General features: G+C 38.3%; 1 protein-coding gene across 8 annotated transcripts in view; it reads right to left on the bottom strand.

Moving 5' to 3' along the window:
• Positions 1-32: 32 nt before the first annotated feature.
• PLD5 (phospholipase D family member 5) overlaps positions 33-19,476 on the bottom strand; it is a 175,347-nt gene continuing 155,903 nt past the window's right edge. For all 8 annotated transcript variants that reach the window (XM_065835115.2, XM_071806226.1, XM_071806222.1 and 5 more), the window contains 5 exons: positions 16,951-17,148; positions 13,333-13,472; positions 11,096-11,261; positions 4,857-4,971; positions 33-3,641 (listed from right to left, as the gene is read on the bottom strand). In XM_065835115.2, the coding sequence (XP_065691187.2) occupies positions 3,406-3,641; positions 4,857-4,971; positions 11,096-11,261; positions 13,333-13,472; positions 16,951-17,148 (855 nt within the window). In that variant the 3' untranslated portion in view covers positions 33-3,405. The remainder of the gene's footprint in view (positions 3,642-4,856; positions 4,972-11,095; positions 11,262-13,332; positions 13,473-16,950; positions 17,149-19,476) is intronic.

Below are 19,476 nucleotides of genomic sequence, written 5' to 3'. Positions count from 1 at the left end.
ATTACAGTCTATATTCTTTAAGAATAAAGCCATTCTGTTTAGGAAATTGCCTTTAATATGACAGAGTTACCAATGCCAGTTAAAAGGGGGTTAGAGAAAGTGCATCTTTTGGATTATGCCTGTGAAAAACCACTGAATTGCAAACCCCTTTTAAGTTTGGAAATAGGTTGTGCAATGGTGATACTCAAGAGAGCTACAGCAAGAGGGAACTGGTCTAGGTTCTGGTCCCTGCTAAACCAGTGTGAAATCATGCTAATGGATTTGCTTCAGGTTTATTTACATGGGTAGAAGGATCTGAAGCCAGAACTGAGGCTGCTGTGGCAAATGTATTTAACCCAAAACAAATAATTGGCTATAATCCCCTTCAACAGCTTAAAAAAAAAGAAAAAAAAAAAATTTAATTTCCTACTTGCTGAAGTCCAAGGATGCACTTTGTCTTTTGGCTAATGTAGCAAACCAAAGCCTTTTGTACTACTTTGGAGCTGCTGCCATTCTAAACAGTTATTAAAATAGCAATCCATACTTCATACCAAATGAAAACTTGAATCTGCCAGTCCATTTGCAGGATGGATAACCGCTATTTTGCATTTTGCAAAATCTTCCATTCATAAAAACAAAACATAATGCCACTTTTAAAATGTACTTTTACATATCAGTTCTTTTGGGGGTGGGATCATTGAAGCACCAGAATATGTTCATCAAGACAATAAGAATACATTTCAAAACTAATGGATCAGGTTAATATTCAAGATTGTATTTCCCTAATATCTGTCCAGTAAAACTACTCCATCTGAATTATTCATTTCGTATACTACTAAACAGAAGGTCAGTGGTAACTCCGCAGTCTGATTTCATCACTAAATTCTGCATTATAAACTGTTCCACTCAGATCCTCCATTATTTGTACAAGATGTCATTTAAAACCTTGACATATTTCTACTATCCATAATGCAAGAGGAAAAAAAACTACGTTGATTCACTCTGGTATATTATTGCCATCAGGTGCTACAATTAACAACTCTGGACAGTGGGGTTTTTTGTTTGCTTTTTTTTTTTTTTTTTTTTTTTTTTGTATCTTATGTAAGGACTCAGTATTATCTCAGGCTTTAAGATCACCCATCCATGGGGACCTCAGAAGCTTTACAAATATCTCAACCAGCTTTTAAGAAAGTGGCATTTTTGTTGTTTGATTTGGGTTTTTTTTTTAGCTTTGACTCACAAGACAAAATTAATTGGTGGTGTAATTCAGCTGAAATTTTCACCAGAAATTAATCTGGACTCATATCTATTTCTTAAACAAAAAAAAAAACCCAACAAGTAAATTAAGTGCCAGGGACCTCTCTCTCATACTTGTTCTACATATTCTAAAGTTATATACAGAATGAAGAAAATACAGAAGTTTCTCTTCACAAAGATCTTTCCATCACAGCAATTCAGAAAACTTTGTTCATTTTAGATATTTGTTTCTTACATGAATGCCAGAATATATATTTTCCTATGTGTGTGGGAGAAGGCTAATAAGTGGCATGTGTTTATGCGAACATTAGAAAATCTTATTGAGCATCAGAACTGTGCAGAATCTTTTCTGTAGAAGTTGACAACTTCAAAAATTGTTTCATTATGTCATTATTTCCAGTAAGATGATGTGAATCTTGGCAATTGCGAAAGAAACAAACATTCTTTGTCAAAAGTGTGCCTTTTGTGGTCATAACTAGTTTTGTGGTGTGTCTCTACCTCTAGCTAGCAATGTGAACTTTTGCATACATTACCTTGTAAGAATTTCCTAAGCTGTGCTTACTTGAAAATAAATTTTAACTTTTTTTAGCCTTGTAAAAGAAACCTGTGTTTTGAAAGTCAAGGTGGGTTTTTTTAACTTGTTCTTAAGATTAAAATAGTACATTGGAACATGCTTGGTTCTCCTTTTCTTTTTGCCTGCTGCTTTTGAAGTGTGCCTTCAGTAACATACAGCCACGTGAACAAAAGTCTGCATTTTGGAAAAAGTTCTGTGAAACTTTAACAGAATGCAGAATGCAGTTTGCTTCATGGCTGTATTTCTTCAGCAGAAACAGAGGGACAGTAATGAGATGTTTTTATTACAATACTAAGCTATTACAGCTCTGAGTGGAGACTAATTTGCTGCCAAACATTTATATGTGTTTCAAGAGCAAATTCACACTTCTAGGCAACAGTTGCTTCTTGGTACAACTAAGTTATGCTTGTAGAGGCACACTATCAACACCAACTGAAACGAGGGCCTAAATGAAGGCATCACATTTCTGTTTGTGCTGATGTATTCACCTATATAGATGACATTTTAACACAAAATCCCATTTCACAATTATTATTAAGTAAAAGTTAGGAAAGAAAAATCTTTTAGGTGTAAAATCAAACAAAATGACTATATGATCATTTACCAATAATTACCACATGATTTTGTGTAACCCTTGCCCTTCCTAAATAGTAGTATTTGATTTTTATCTATGCATTGTTTTCATAATGAGTCATCATGCAATTGCTGACCCACACTTGATAAATACGTAACTTAGGGAAGGAATTTTCTTGAGATTATGAAAAAAAAACCCAAAAAAAACCTCCCCACCAAACAATCCTAGGTCTTCGCCATTAATACAGAAATTTTCATTGTTAGATGAAAAACAGTATAATTGGAAATAAATGTTATGTTGAAAGAAATCCACATTACTTTGATAATAAAATCCATTTATCTGAAAGTCTGTAGGGATTATGATGAATTTGAAGAGGTCAACCCCAATCCCTCAAAATCTTCTCATACTTTTAGGAGACCAATGAATTACCAGTCATGTAGCTCTAGTGTACTTTTAAGGCTAGTTAGAAGACATCAAAGAGCAATACTCAAACAAAATGCTCAAAATAGGAAGAATTTACATGACTGGGTATTCATTTAAAGGTAATCATTCATATGGATGAAAGTTTGCTTATTCCTTTTATGTTTTCTGATACAGGAAACCTACCATCTACTTGTATGTCACTAATAACTGATCTTAGAATGCTATTTCATAGCTTGAATCTTGGTTTTGCCTCAAGGTCCACTCTAGCCAGGATGGCAATTAGGGAAGGTCCTAAAACTGAAACAGAAAAACTGACACGTGCTGTTAAATTCAAATGCAGAACACTAAAATTAACATGGAAGCAGAAATGGCATTCAGTGTCAGAAGTAACAAATTTCAAAGTCTTAAATAGTTCAATATAGAGAATATAGTTTAGACAGTTTTTATATAAGTGTGCTTTTTCCTAAAAACATCCCCCCCAACCAAACTTTTTTTTTTTTTTTTTGCTTTTTCTTTAAGTCTTTTGTCTGTAAATATGAAAGAGGGCTACACCCCAATGTAACTCTTCATTGCCATACTAAACAGTAAAATAGTCTTTCTAATTCACATTGCTCATGGCAGTCTTATTAGATGTCGCTTTGTTAAGTTTGTGATTAAAGCAGTTTGGGATTTTTGTTGGTTGTAAACTTTTGGCGTAAGGTGAATACCAGTCTCTTTCAAAAACAGCCTTGAGTTGCTTAATGATGCTTGTGCTGTTCCCCGTGTCTGCTTGGTTGATAACAAGGCCGGCTCCAGCATTCTGCGTAAATGCATTTCCTACCCAATCAAAATTACCTACAAGTGAAGGCAGGAATATACAATGAGTTTCCAACATTATGAAAAAACCAAGGTGTTCTCCCTTCAGGCAATCCAGCATGATACAGGATCATTTCCCCCAGTGCCTACTTGGGCAGAGACAGACATAAGTTTTCTCTATTAGCAAGAGAGAAAAAACTCCATTACGTATCAGTGTGCAGCACAGATCCTTTCTGGAACTTCAACAGCTCTAATACTTCTTAAGCGAAGACAGGTTCTTTTATTTATTCAAAACTAACTTGCTCTTCCTTTTGTATATATTATTATTCCATTTACTTTCTTCATCGGCCTCTTCAGTGCCAAGAATGAAAATAATTTCTTGCCATATAAACAGTTTCAAGTAGATGGGATGGAGAGTGGTTGCTCCATAATTCTGAGCTAAACCAATGAATCTTTTTACAGGTTACCCATCAATAGATAACATTTCAGGAAAGAAAAACAGATTTTACTGTTCTATGAAAGTTATTACAACCTTTATTGAAATCTAAGGTAATGAATGAACATTTCAAATCCCGGTGATCACAAGGCAAGGAGGGTAATTGGATTAATGGAAAACAGGTAAAACAAGTGCTTCTATTATTTCTTTTTATTTCACTAGAACTCTTTAAGTTCTATATTTGTAGCACACGCAGTATTTTGGGGAAAAATGCTGTTACTAGGGGTCATCTTTTAAAACAATATCTGAACATACATTAAACATGAAGATATCGGAGAAATTTATACCAATTGGAAATGTACCTGATGTTAATAAAAGGAGGGTGTCTGAAATGTCATTAAATGGAACAAGACTTGAGCAGATGAGGATGAAAGGCATCTGTACAGTATTTACCAGAACTGACCATACTTTCAGTAATAACATGGGCAGTGGATAACAGTATCTCTTCATTGGATTGCAGAAACAAGAGGATATGTTAATAATCCAATTTATTCCTACTTCATAAAATGTGTTATATATGTGTTTAAAGTCTGTTTTTAAATACTGACAGGAGAATGTTGCTCTTGAGAAACTGATTGATATGGGGACAAAAGGAGGTTTTAAATGAGAAGAGGCTCAAAGCTTATCCAGGTTCCCAAAGAAATGAGACTCTTGTTTTAACTTAACAAGCATATCAACTGTAGATTCCTCATTTACAAATGGGTGGTATTTCAGGGTTTTGGCTACAAACTAGAATTTCAAGAGATGTGGTTACTTACCAATGTATGCAGCTCCATCAGTCACCATATATTTGTTACGATTTAATTTGGGAAGGGAAGTGTTCTTCTGTTCTTTCAGAAAGCAAGCATTCTCTTCCTCAAGGTCGAAGAATTTCTGCCATAAAACAGAATGGAGTGCAGGTTAGTGAGAACTATTCTGTAACTGACAGAAGAAATGTGGTCTGTTCTCTACTCTTTATTGCAAATGAGTTAGTGCTACAGAACAGCTTGAGTTTTTATAGCCAAGCATTAATTGTACTAAAATATTGCACGTTGTATTTCTTATTAAATTCTCAAAGTTTGTGATCCTAACTGTATGTTGGCATTCTGAACTACACAAAGTATATGGCTGCTGCATACTGAAAGCAATACAGTTCCAGGTAATAAAGCCTGTAAAATGAACAAAACCCCACGTCTTTGTGCTCTGTGTAAGAGAAAGAACTTTTCTTAAACTCATTTCCTCACTCAAGGGAGAGGGGGGTTTTGAAGGCTGCTCCAGGAGCCAGATTGGCAGGCACACCAACAGCTGAATCAATACCTTTACATTACACATTGTATAGTTTCCAACATGAAACTGGCCGATTTCAGAAACTTCTTAGGGTTAAATCTGATATGGAGAGATCAAATTTATCAGACAACAAGAAGAAAATGCATCTCTGCTACCCGAAAGGGTAAAGTCTCAGTTCGACTTTTGTTATTTGAGGAGCTGTGTGCACTCCTTGTCTGCATCAGTGCCAGAGAAAAATGAGATTTCCGGTATAAATCTAAATAGTGTGTGTTTCATCAAGGAAACTAATAGCTAGGACATAGATTCCAAAACCAAAAGTGGAGAATTACATGATGACAAAGAAATTAAATATTTACTGCATGACCGGGAAACTTTGGTTGCAGTGATTATGTAGATCCTCAAAACAAACCTCATTCACCATATATTACCGAGGAAGGTAACTGTACCCACTTAAGACATCGAAAAAATAGCATTGAAAAAACCCACTCCAAAAGGCAGTGATTGTTCTTGGGGTCTGTTTCACATAATGCAAAATCCATCTTTTGAACCAGTGCTCTTTTTGATACACACCTTGAATGAATCCTTTTAGGCTATGGAGATGGCCTTCAGAACACTCGTACTGTTTAGAAAACCCAACTGTAAAATACTGAATCCATTATTGAAATGTAGTGATCTCTGGTAGACTATTTCAGCAGTTTGGTTAAATCAAATCAGGGTGTAGGCAGAGCACACAGGCAGCTTTATAAAGCATTCTTTATCCAGCTGATGAGGTAGGTACATTTCAAGCTGATGTGCAGTAAAGTGCTTGATTATTGCAAAATGTGTTGTTACTCATGACCAGGAATGCCAGCTTTAGGTTTTATACCACTGGTTGCTTCAGAACTGCATATAAATACTCATTCAAAAACATCTCTCCTCTTAAACATCACTCTTGATCATTACAGTTTGATTTTCATTGGAGAACTCTCCTTCAAGTTCTGAACAGGCTTATTTACAATTAGTATTACCAAACCTAATTAAAATGGTTTAATTGCAGACAAAAGGTAGAGCAGCCCAGTGGCTGCTGTTTATCAGACACTTTATTTTGTGGACTGTGTTAGAATCTGTTTTTTCCTCATTGGAAAATATACTGGGGTAAATTTGATGTTGCAAGACCTTGTACCAAAGCCGCTTGGAAGACCTCTGTGTAAAATACCAAGGGTAGTAGGGGCTCCTGCCAATTCCAGCATTAAGAAGGAGAGTCTCTGATCTTAGACTGACCCTGCTCCCCCTCAGTGATGAAAGTTTATTAGGGCTGAAATGAGTTTTTAGTGCACTAAAAATAAAATGTAAAGAGTTTGTGTTTTTTCAGTGTCCAAATACTGGATGGCACTGTAGTGCAGTTCTGTGATTGACAACTACCACAAAGTTGTTTCTATAAATAGTCTCTGAGTTTCATATGCTTGCTTACTTACCTGCACATGGCATTGTTATCTTCCATAACTTAAATTCTGTAAAGACTTCAAACACTAGCAAAATTCCAAGATATTTTTTTGAATTAAAAAACAAGCACAACCACCTGAACTGTTTGAGTGATGGTTTTTGAAAGGGCATTGAAAAACATTATTCTATGTAAAACTGTAGTAACCATTCTCTAAATGACGTTTATATTGTATATTTACATCTAACTAAGCTGCATGGAGAAATCATACCTTTAATTACAGATTTCTAACATCACTAATGATTACAACATTACACTTTTTAAAATAATTAGTACAAATCATCTTAAGAGCTGTAAAGGAAAGTTTACTAGTTCTTAGGGGATCCTTCTTAGACATCAAGATTGCAACTGTGTGTCTGAGGACCTACTCTACAAACATGCACCCACCACACAGAGTATGTACCAGAGATTAATCTGAATCTTTCTGAAAGGGTCTTGAATTTTTGGATAAAGCCAGAAGAAAATTTCCATGCTTTTCTTGGTGCAACGAAACAGGAACGGAGACTGTTAGCAGCTGTAGGGTGTCCATCAAGGGTACTTGCAGTAACTTTTCACAGAGATGTGAAAGATAATGTGTGACTAATACTAGTATTGTAGGGAGTAGTCTAAAACTCACAAATGGGTAAAGTATTCAATGCCAGGAAAGAAAATGTAACAAGCCGTCTTCTTCCTAGAGTTAAAAAGTTACGTACCTTGGTGTAAAAACAGTCAAGCACAGTAATAATATAAGCTGTCAAATTGGGATAGATTCAGCAGATGTGCTGAACTGAAAATTCATACTTTAGTGTTCTGCTTGTATAATAATGTTGTAAGAGATAGTTCAGATTCAGGCAGGAAAAGATAGAAGGCTTGAAAATTAACATGGTCTCCAGCATCAACAGAGAGGCCTTAACTCCTTGACAATACAGATACCACTAGGGGAAACCCATCTGCCCTCACAAACAGAATACGCACATGTAGCTTAGATAAGCAAATGAACCAGTGCTGGCCTCACATTCTTCAACATGCGCCTTCAGTAAAAATACTATGTTAGTAATCATGACCTTCTGCATTTCATTCATCTTTTAGGAGTTTAGAGTTTTAAAGTTAAATTGCTGCTTAGGAGCAAAGGTTTCATAGTTAATTCATTACACTTTGTTTCCTCCTAGGGCATTTCTAGCTTTCTGAGAGTTAGTGAAAGGTTCAGTTTTTCCTTCCTTTTCCTTAGCCAGAATACTTCTGCACAACTCAGAACCAGATTCACATGGAGACTCAGGAACAACTTGTGCTGTAGATATGTATGTCTGTTGTATGACACACCTTCCTGGTCTCCAATTGTCTAAAGACACTGTGTTCTGTTCCCTAGTTTCTGTGAGGTCTTCAAAACCATGCCCATCTGTGGTCAGCACTGCACCCAACAGACCTGGTCCTTTTTTACTGCTCCTTCGAGCTACAGACTATTTTTGCACATAAGTCAGATTTACAGAGTCAAGCTCACAGAACTTAAGGAGTATTGGAATTAAGGTCCCAAGAGCCACAACAGTGAGCTCTTCACCTTGAGTTTACCCTTTATGATTAAAGCTTTAATTTCATGACCACATGTGGTGCTGTGCATGGGATAGAGGTCCCTGAATGAGCAACAGTTTGGTGTGCAGTTTACTCCTTGTCATTGAGCTGTGTGCTTATAGGACTTATTTCATCCTCAAACACAGCTTTTTCCTCATGAATACTTCCCAGGGATCATTTTTTCAGAATACTTGTATTGAGTTTGCACTCTCACAGCAGTTTCAAATTGAATCCAGTAATTATTAATGCCTATGTGAAATGAACTGTGAATGAGATGCTGAGGAATGCATAATGAAGGACTAATAATTTTTAACTATGTTGATGATAATTGCCCAGTATTGTCAATTTTGTGGCAAAAGAGAAAAAAAAAATCTTTGACTTAAAACACACTGTTAAAATTCAGCATTCACAACTAGGAGATAATGTCTGACAGTTCATGTGCCTCAATAGCAGACTGAAAAATGACACGCATTGCTTGGTGGCTGGTTTTGATCAGGACACTGCAAGGCAGACCAGGTCTGCAGTGCCTGGTTTCTAACTATATACTTGTGGGTAGGCAAGTCCAGATCTTCCACAAGCCTGGTCAGAGAGCAGGAGAAATCAGGAGCAGATTCTCATCTCACAGAGGAATTATATCTGCACAGCCTTCTCCAGGCTGGCCATGTTCCTCGTGCTGCTGCCGCTGGCACAGCCATGCACACGCACCCTGCAGCTGCAGCCAGCCCCTGGCACTCACTGAGAACTTCCCAGCCAAACTGGTCTTTCCAAAGGCATAAAAAAAAAGAAACAATCATGACAAAGCATATCACAGGAATCAAAACTTCAGCAAAAAAGGTATTGCATATGCTTTGTAGGAATCAGAGATATTATGCCCAAAAGAACAGAAGATGGGGGGTGCCATTTCTCTCAGAACAATATTGAGGTATTAGGGCAGCTTAACAACTTTAAGTATAATTTCAATCAGAATTTATAACTTCAGGTTCTCTTGAAATTTCAGTGTTGTGTATAAACATATACATATTTGCATGGCAGTATCTTCTGTTGGGAATTTAGTTCGACTTTACATTTTCTTATACCCAAGGCAGAACCAAAAGGCAAAGCAGATTTTTCCAATAATTCAAAAGGTTTAAGTTTAGTTTTTACCTTTTTGGTTTTTACTTCTCCCTCATACACATAATTTTGTTTCACTTTGATCCCGGCTAGAACAGATGAATGCAAAGGAAATGCAGTTTAAAAAAAAGTGCTCATCTGATAGGTTTTGTGAAGTAAAGGAGCACCGTCATGAAGCCTGTGACACCATTTCAGCCAAAATCAAACAGACACCAGTGAACTCTGAGCCTTGGGCTGTTACTTATATCAAGGCTTCTTCAAGGCAGTGATTTACCCAGAATGTGGAGCACGTCATGCCCAGCACAGAGGTAACTGAGGTGTTTTGTAATTTTACAACCATTTAAACCTGAGGTGGTCTAATTTTTTTACTTGTATTTCTAACTGCAGATATTCTTCCTAGACTATCTACCTAGAATAGATATCTAGGAATATTCTTTTTCCTTTTAGCATTTAGTTCTTGACAAGATAAATTAGGTACTAAAGATTTTACCTACTATAAATAGATGGATACAAATATTTAGAATATTAGGTGTCACTTCAAAAAAACCCCCACTTTTGAATACATAATAGAATTTTGATGATAAATACAGAACAAGCTACAAGTTACTTGAAACTGAAGTGGCTTAAACAGTGTCAGTGATGTACAGGCTTTTTGACTTAAAAACGCTTTATACTGACTCTTACCTAGGAAACTTGTAATAACAGTGGATGTTATAACAAAAATTCCTATTTCTAGATATGCATAAATACCACTTAGTGTGTATAATATAAATAGTCCTTGTTTGTTACAATTGTTGATTTTAAAAAACCAAAATGATCTTTATTTAGTGGACTATCAATTTAAGAAGTCAAGATAATTCAGCAGGTTAAGACAGATATTTAAAAACAAAGCAAACAAAAACCTAAACCCAGTCAAACAAAAAGACACAAAAAATTCCAAACCAAAACATAAAAATAATTTGATCCGAGATGGCCAATTTCTGGTGTGCCTCAATTCCATGACAATAAACTCTACCAAATTGAAAATAGTACTTTACGCTCTGCTCTCTAATACAAATGTGAGATATATGCTATTTCTCTTCCGTATTGCATGTCTAATGTGGTTCATGTAATGTTTGCTCTAGTTTTCATAGTTCCGAATTTGTGGCCTGTATTTAATCTAAAATCTTCATTATTTTTTCTTGTATTTTATACTTGATTAAAGGAAAAGCAGATGCTTATGCAGCTGAACAGTAAGGTTACATGAATCCAGACTAAAGCACATTATTGTGCTGTCACATTTACTCTTATCAGCCAGTATGAACAAGACAAACGACTGGTTCACTCTGTTGGCTTTGCTGTGGAAGACCAGATGTGTTTTCCACAGGCTGCCCACCACACAGGCTGCCTTTTGGCAGCATTTTGTTTTTCTGTCTTACTTTCTGTGTCTATTATTACCAGGAATAAATTCAGTTCATTATATTGTGTTTCCTGTGTTATTTAATTAAATTTAAAGACTGATACTGACAGAAAACATTTCTCAGTTGTGAAGTTTTCTTGATTTTTTGGGGGTGTGAGAAATATCTTAGATTTCAAAGCAATATGAATTATACTTACAACTTTCAAACTACAGCTTGGAACTTCAGTGCAAATAGCTTTCAGAGACGAAACGAAGTTAAACGTAAGAGGATCTGTGTCTCTTGAGAAACTTATGAGAAGTCGTACTTTAATACTTCGTAAAACTAATGCTTCTCTTATCTTCCCATCTAAGTATGGCCAGTACCTGTGGAGAAATAATACAACATATTCAGAGAACTTTAAATTTTTTTTTTATTTTTATGTATCCAGCTCTAGATGTCATAGAGAAAACTAAACACATGTGAATTTAATTTTCTATCAATTGAAGGAATGGCATTCTCATTTAAGGGGGTTCTCACTAAACAGATCTGCCAGCTCCCTTTTTTGGGTCATTCTGCCTTGTACCACAACTGCCACTGTGGTGACGGAGAGGCTGTGTCGGTGCACTGAGAGCCAAAACACTTGCACAAAATACAGGGACCTTGTCCACCCGGAGCTGGAGCATTCCTCCTGTGTCAGCACCTGCAGAAAGAGCAGCAGAGCTCCCACGGGGCCGGACACTCAGCAGAAGGAGCGACAGCTGGAGGCTGCTGCTTACCCAGCCCAGACAGAGGGACAACAAGGGATTTTTGCTGGTTACTCAAGTAAGTGACCAGGAACGCTGGATCCCTCCCTGACTGCCCGCCTTTTCTTCCTCTGTACTGTGACCGCACTGGCTGTGGATAGGAATGCTCTCTGTCGCTTCTTGCTTGGGAAAGGGAGAGCTGCTGCTGCAGGGTGCCTGCATCCTCCAGCAGCAAATGAAGATGGGTCATTTAAGGAGAATGCTACTTTTTCTTCGTGATGAGGATTGCAGAAATTCTGCCATGAGTGGGTTGGTGGCTTCCAAGGTGCTATTCTCACAATTGTTAGTTAGCTTTGTGTTCCTGACCTTTGGTGGGAGCAGGTCAGGACAGGGAGAATTAGATAAAGAAAATGCTTGTTTTCTTTATTCCAGCAGCATCAAGGCATTCGGCTGAATGACAGCTGAGCTCTGCAATGCCAGAAAATAATTTACAAGCCAGAAATGGGAGCTGACAAGGTAGGGAAGCTGTGGCAGTGCCTCAAACACAAAGAGACGCTGTAGGAAAAATGATTTCACACAGGCTCCTTCCCTGGATCTCACTAATCCAATAGATTTCTGAATTCTTCAGGCATGAGAACAAAGTAAGGAGGAGTATAGGAGATAATAGCAACTGCAACACTGTAATGGTTCTACATATGAAGATTCTTTCCAACATAAAGGACAAATGTGAGGGATGCATATTGTGAAACTGAGGTTCCTGCAGCACTACCCACGATTCTTTCACTGTGACAGAGCCTATACAGAATGAGTTCATTGGCAAAACCCTCCTGTGGACTTGAAACAGCTTATGCTTGATATCAGTCAAATGTTAGTTATTTGTTGATAAATTGTAACAAAACATCTTTAATTATGCAAAGTTGGGAAAAAGCACATAACCACATGTTTAGCTTAACTGTGTTCAAGCAAAGTACCTGGATGGAATGGTGAGCTTTACTAGATGCTCAATTCATTGTGAGTGTTATTGAGAGCAGGAGGGACTACTGGATACTTGCCTTGTGAGTTGGATGGTTTTATTACATTGTGGCTCCAGTTTTGGGTCATCAGTGTTTTTCAGTGTTCCATACAAATAGGGGCTTTACTTGCTTTTGCTTGTTTTTAGCAACTCTCAGTTAACCAAACTGGGATATAATTCAAATGTAATGTATGCTGAATTTGGAAGTTTCATGTATATGTATATTTTAATAAAATAATTACATCTCCCACATTATATACGAACTTGCCACATGTTATTTCTCTCTTAACACAAATGCACACACACATTCTCATGTTGCATATCTGTACGATACTCATAAAATGCCAGTAGCTGTGATATCGAGATAGTGAATATAATAGTGTAAGAAATAAGATTAATGTATAAATAAGTTCTTGTATGCCTGTGTCCCAGTCACTTGCAGATGCTCAGACTAGACAATTTCTGATCTCCTTCGACAGGCAGATCCAACGCTTAGGACCCAGAACTGGAAAGGTCTTCTTAGGTCCCAATTCTGCTCCCATTTAAGTCAATGGCAGAACTCTCACTGATTTCAATAAGAGCAGAATTGGGCCCCAAGAAACTGGTCCACAGTAGTAACTAATCTCCTGTGGGTACATTTTCTCCATCAGAGCTTATTGGCATGATGATAACCTCCCAATCCTGGACATGGGCACTCACCGTTTAGCATTGGTGTCAGTGATGATCGGCAAATAATCCGTGACAGCTATGTATACAAACTGTTTTGCATCATCGATAACACTGTATATAGCTTCAATATCCAGGACTCTGTCCTTTGGGCAGAAGAGTTTCGGTGAATTCTGTGAAGGGAAAAGTTCAAATATGTCATTTAAAATAAGTGATTTATTTTCTCTTCCCCTCATTCTTCTAGAGATGGCAGGCAGTATCCTTCCTTTTAGAAGAAAACATTAACTGATACCTTTAACTGTCCCGCTAGAATACTCAAAAGCAATGATATTTGATTAATTTCCCCTTTAATGTCTCACCACATAGATGTAACCATGGGTAAAATGCAGAAAACACAAACTTCAGGACATCCACTGTCCTCAAAGAAGCTCTAGTTGAAGTTACATTTCAGAGATTTTTGTTCCAAGGAGTCCTAGGACTGGTTACTATCAGATGGAGTAATAATCGGTGTTCTCGTCTGATCCATCACTTACAACCAGGAATTAAGTTTATTATGTCAATTCTGGTTTAAGTTCCACACAAATTAACCATTTGCTCAGTCACTGCTGTAAGGAGATGCTGCAGTTTCACAAGAAAGTTATCTTTACAATCTAGCTTCAGCTGTATATTAACCTTTGCCTGGTATTGAGCTGATAAGTGGTAAGCCCAGATTTCAGCTTTTATGCTTTTCTGTTCTTAAAGAATTACTACACCTAAGTTCAGAAAGCACTAGAAAATTAACAGTTAAAAATTTCAAGACCAATATTCCAGATCCATTCCTGAACACTAAGAAAAACAACAAAACCTGTTATATCAGCCAGTCTGGAAGATGATTTTGTTGGTAAACTCTATGATAGCCAAAAAAAACCAAACCCCAGAAAACAAACCAACCAACCCAATGACTTTGTGTTATGCTGCTTGTTTTACGCAGCACAAATATTGAAATATGTTTTCAAAGAATGAGATTCAACACACAAAAGACTGTAAAGTGATTTTGCTAAACATAATTTATTCTCTGAAACTTTTAAGGGGCTGTGGTGCTGAGATTTTATTCTTACACTCTTACAATTTTCCTTGAATGGAAGTTTTAAGTTACAGAACAGCTAAAGAATGGAATTCTTATGCATTGTCTTTTTCAGATATGTTCTATATAAAGACTTGAAAGATAATTAGAAGAAAGACTTCTGTTAAGGCTCTCACTGTAACATTTGGGTTTGGGCATGCCACTTGTTACCCTGTGGTGAAGCTGACCCCCTCTGTGATCAAAAAAGCCCCCAAAAATAGCACTTTTCTCAACATTAGCTGTATAGTACTTGCTGGTCAGATCGAATACCCAGTTGCCATTTCTCTTCACCCAGCAGGAACAGGCCTTTGTCCTCACCAGGCAGCAGTCCCCTGCCACGGCTCTGCTCGGGGAGGAGTGCGCGGTCCCAGACCAAAATGGGGGTGATGCAAGGCTGGGGGAGGGCAGCACCCCCACCCCTGCCCACAGACAGGGTAGCGATGGCAAGAAGTGAATTGCCTGGCTCGTGCAGACTTCTCACTAGCTCAGGAACAGACCGTAATGTTAGCACTTGGTCCACCAAACCAGTCCTGGATGACTCCAGCACTGTCTTTCAGAGGGACATGCTAGCAAACCTTGAGAATTCACCAGTAAGTGAGAAATGTATTGAAGAGCCTTTTCCAGGGAGGAGGAACTAGCCCAGCTGGCTGTGGCTAGAAATTCAGGTAGCTCTTGGAGCTGGACTTCACTGACCTGAGCTTCTGAGTACCAGCGGCTTGCTCCTTTTGTTTTCTCAAGTGGAATTTCAAGAGCAGGGGCTTTTGCTGTCCACACAAAAGGGAAGTACAAATCACAGGCAAGAAGTGAACACTCTGAAAACTGCAGAAGAGCAGTTTTTGTAGAGCCTGTCTCCGCTTGTCTTTGTCTAGGATCCCAGATTCCTTACTGTGTGCTCCTCCAGGACTGCCCTTCAGCAGGATTTCTCCATTTCTTATGGATTGCTTAGAAGGGAGTAGGAGTTCATTTTGCAGCTCCTTAGCTAACTGTCCAAAAGTCAGTCCCTAATTTAAGCCAGTCCTTAAGGTTCTCCAGAATCAATGGAATCGTATGCTTCTTCAGATGCCTATTAATTCTGGCTGTCTTGGACGCTTCCGGATTTTCACTCCAAAAGAGCTCTCTGTCTCTCCACTAACTGTAGGAGTGTGAAAAATCCTGGACAGCTGAGTGTTGCCTGGCTCCCAACAGGTGAAGGTAAACCCTGTCCTGCATAACCACCCACCTGCACCAACCTCCTGTGCCAGTGCCTGTGCAACTTAATAGTGCACTACATGCCTTGGGGTGTTTTAGACATAACTGACTATAAAGCAATGGGGCTTTGCCCCTTGTTTTATACAGAATCGTAAATAACTCTTAGCAACTTCTTTATATTCCTAATTTTCAAGCAGTTGTTTTTACTCATGTGAACTACTTACAAAATGAAAGACACTCCACATCTTTCATCATCTCTAGGTATCTCTATGGCTCTGTATACTTTTTTTTTTCAGCTTTGCTGCGTCACAGCTGAGATGGAGGACTGCTCTTTTTCTTGTCATTAAAAATACACACACAGACAGTGCTTCCATGGGGATTGCTTCTTGAATTTTAGAAGTTTTAAAATATCATTTAAAAATAAAGCTAAAGTAGGTAATGTTCTACAGATATATGAATGCTTTCAATGGAACAAGGTGAAGAGGATTAATTCTTATAAATTACATTGATTAAAATACCAAGCTTATTCTGCATCATTTTAGATGTCTGGTTAACAGTTCATTCACTCCAAAGTCATTTACCTTCTATCTACTCGTGTAAATAAATGACCTAATTTAAAGGACTTCCCTATCATTTTTTGAACACAACAGTGAATATTACAGAGAAAGGGAAAAAGAACAATTCTGCAGCATCTTCACTCCTGGCAAACTGCATATATGAACAACATCACAGAAATCAGAATGAAAAAAAAAAAAAAAGTACATTGGGGTTGTCTCTTCTGCATCACTGGAAAAGGCAAATGGCATTAAAAACCTTTCAATTACAGGTTGCCCCACAAAAGTATACCTATTAGAATACCCATCTTCCCAGACAACAGACTGATATGGTTTTCCAGCATTATGAGACTATCAGTCAAGTTCTGCCTTGTGTAGGTGACAGTTGAAATGGTTTTATCTCTATAGCTGAGTTTCCAGTCACTCAAATGAATCGCAGTTCTAATAGCTGCTGTTGGTTAAAGGTAGCGGTACCGTGTGTCTTCTTCAGTCAGGGACAATATACTTAAGTAGAGGCTTAATTTACACTATATACATTCCTATTCAAGGAAATTACCTTCCATGATAATTTCTCCCTGACAGTATGATAGAGTTACTGCAAAGAACTGTGAACATCTCTCTATATCAGTAAAAAGACACTTGAGATTCTTTCATATATGCTACTAATACTTAACCCAGTCTCACTACTCTCCAGTTCATAGAGGACAACATTAGAGTAAGTAGATGTTAAGTTTCCAGGTTTTCCAAAAATCTGGTTTGTTAAATGAGTTTCTTCCCTCCCTCTCCACAACCCATTTGAGAACTTACCGACACGAAAGCTTCTGATTTTGTCTCATTCAGCTGCAGGGTCAGTTTATTTTGAGTATCATACACTCCATATAGTCTCTTAGACCAACTTGGAGGTATTTTATTCTTGTATCTTAATGAGCTGTACAGGGCAAATATCCTTTGTAAATCCAGGACCAGGCAGCTACAGTTGTATACGATGACGCCAAGTTCCTTCATCTGTGAAATTAGAAGTTCATATCATTAGTGATATTTCAGCTGACATATTCGTGGAAGTATGCAGCAAGAACCTAAGAGAGTCTGAGGGGCACCTTCCAGAAGTGAGCCTTCAGCTCAGTGGCAGTGCTGCTGACTACAGGAATATTCCAATGCTCTTTTAAAGTCAAAAACATAAGCTGAATCTTCACAGTCAAGAGCAATCAAAAGCCAGAACAGGGTTTGTATGTATGTATACACTCTGACAGTGTATGTCCCAGTCACATATCCTGATAGAATACAACACACCTTACGGTCAGACACGACTTTGGAGTGATACCCATTTGTCATAGCCACCATTTTTGTCATATGTGTTGCTCAAGGTTTACTACTCTTGGCTAGAGTGGTCAATGGCACCGAGTCTAGTTGGAAGCCTGTATCTAGTGGAGTGCCTCAGGGGTCAGTACTGGGGCCGGTACTATTCAATATATTCATCAATTATTTGGATGAGGGAATAGAGTGCACTGTCAGCAATTTTGCTGATGACACCAAGCTGGGAGGAGTGGCTGACACTCCAGAAGGCTGTGCTGCCATCCAGCGAGACCTCAACAGGCTGGAGAGTTGGGCAGGGAAAAATGTAATGAAATATAACAAGAGCAAGTGTAGTGTCTTGCATTGGGGTAGGAACAACCCCAGGTTCCAGTATAGGTTGGGGAATGACCTGTTAGAGAGCAGCACAGGGGAAAGGGACCTGGGGGTCCTGGTGGACAGCAGGATGACCATGAGCCAGCACTGTGCCCTTGTGGCCAGAAAGGCCAATGGCATCCTGGGGTGTATTAGAAGGGGGGTGGTTAGTAGGTCAAGAGAGGTTCTCCTTCCCCTCTACTCTGCCCTGGTGAGACCACACCCAGAATATTGTGTCCAGTTCTGGGCCTCTCAGTTCAAGAAGGACAGGGAACTACTGGAGAGAGTCCAGTGCAGGGCAACAAAGGTGATTAAGAGAGCGGAGCATCTCCCTTATGAAGAAAGGCTGAGGGAGCTGGTTCTCTTTAGCTTGGAGAAGAGGAGACTGAGGGGTGACCTTATTAATGTTTACAAATACATAAAGGGTGAGTGTCACGAGGATGGAGCCAGGCTCTTCTCGGTGACAACCAATGGTAAGACAACGGGCAATGGGTTCAAACTGGAACACAAGAGGTTCTACTTAAATTTGAGAAGAAACTTCTTCACAGTGAGGGTGACAGAGCACTGGAACAGGCTGCCCAGGGGAGTTGTGGAGTCTCCTTCTCTGGAGACATTCAAAACCCGCCTGGACACATTCCCGTGTAACCTCATCTGGGTGTTCCTGCTCCGGCAGGGGGATTGGACTGGATGATCTTTTGAGGTCCCTTCCAATCCCTGACATTCTGTGATTCTGTGATTTTTATATTATTTTGTTTACAGGAAAAACATATTTTCTGTTGGATGATGTAGGAGCACACATTGCTACCAGTGACAGTTTCTTACTTCAGAAACAATTTGTTTTCTGTGAGTTCTGAAAAAGATGAAAGAAATTGACTTAAGTTATTTCTTTGCTGGAGAAGGAATATGATGCTTCACTGTCACATAGAAGGATGAAAAACCAGGTGTTTAATACTGTCAGTAGATAAATTTACTCTGCTACTAAATCCAGCATGATCCAGTATATAGTACACCCAATTAGGACTCAAAAGGGTTGGGTTCTTAACTCCCCATTGGTATGGTACCTCAACTAGGGTACTCCAAATTTCTGGGTGTCAGTTTCTTCACATGTTAAATTGAGATAATTATACTCTTCTCTCATGAAAAGTATTCTGTAGGCATCAACGTTCTCACATATAAATAAGGGAAAAAATAGGCCAAGTAAATATAGACATCATGGTACAACTAAATGCTTTAACCTTCCATGGGCACAGCCTCACTTCTCCATTTAAGTAAAGGCATGTTTCCTAGTCATCATAAATCTTGGTTTGGCAGAGATTTCATTAATTGCACATTCCTAGTACTTAAGTTGATGACAGAGTTTCATTTACAAACATATTACTGGCTTCTATAATCAAAGCCTAACCATGCACACACTCTCTCCCTTCCTTTGCTTTGCAATAGCTCCGGAAAGCACTGTTGTGGGCACAGATGCTATTGACCTCTCATTATCCACATTTCACACAAGTTCAGCTATCTCTGAAATAAAGTGAGAAGAAAACGTGCATGTATCTGTCAGAAAACAATATGTAGGATAAGAATTTAAAGGATCCATGCTGGTTTTCTGTGAGTAAACTCTCTTGACAGCATGTCTCAGAAGTCTGCCTGGCATGATGAAGAAAGGGGAGTACA

Source organism: Patagioenas fasciata, chromosome 3 (genome assembly GCF_037038585.1).
Source record: "Patagioenas fasciata isolate bPatFas1 chromosome 3, bPatFas1.hap1, whole genome shotgun sequence".
Classification (NCBI taxonomy): domain Eukaryota; kingdom Metazoa; phylum Chordata; class Aves; order Columbiformes; family Columbidae; genus Patagioenas; species Patagioenas fasciata.
This window is presented reverse-complemented; position numbering and strand designations above follow the sequence as displayed.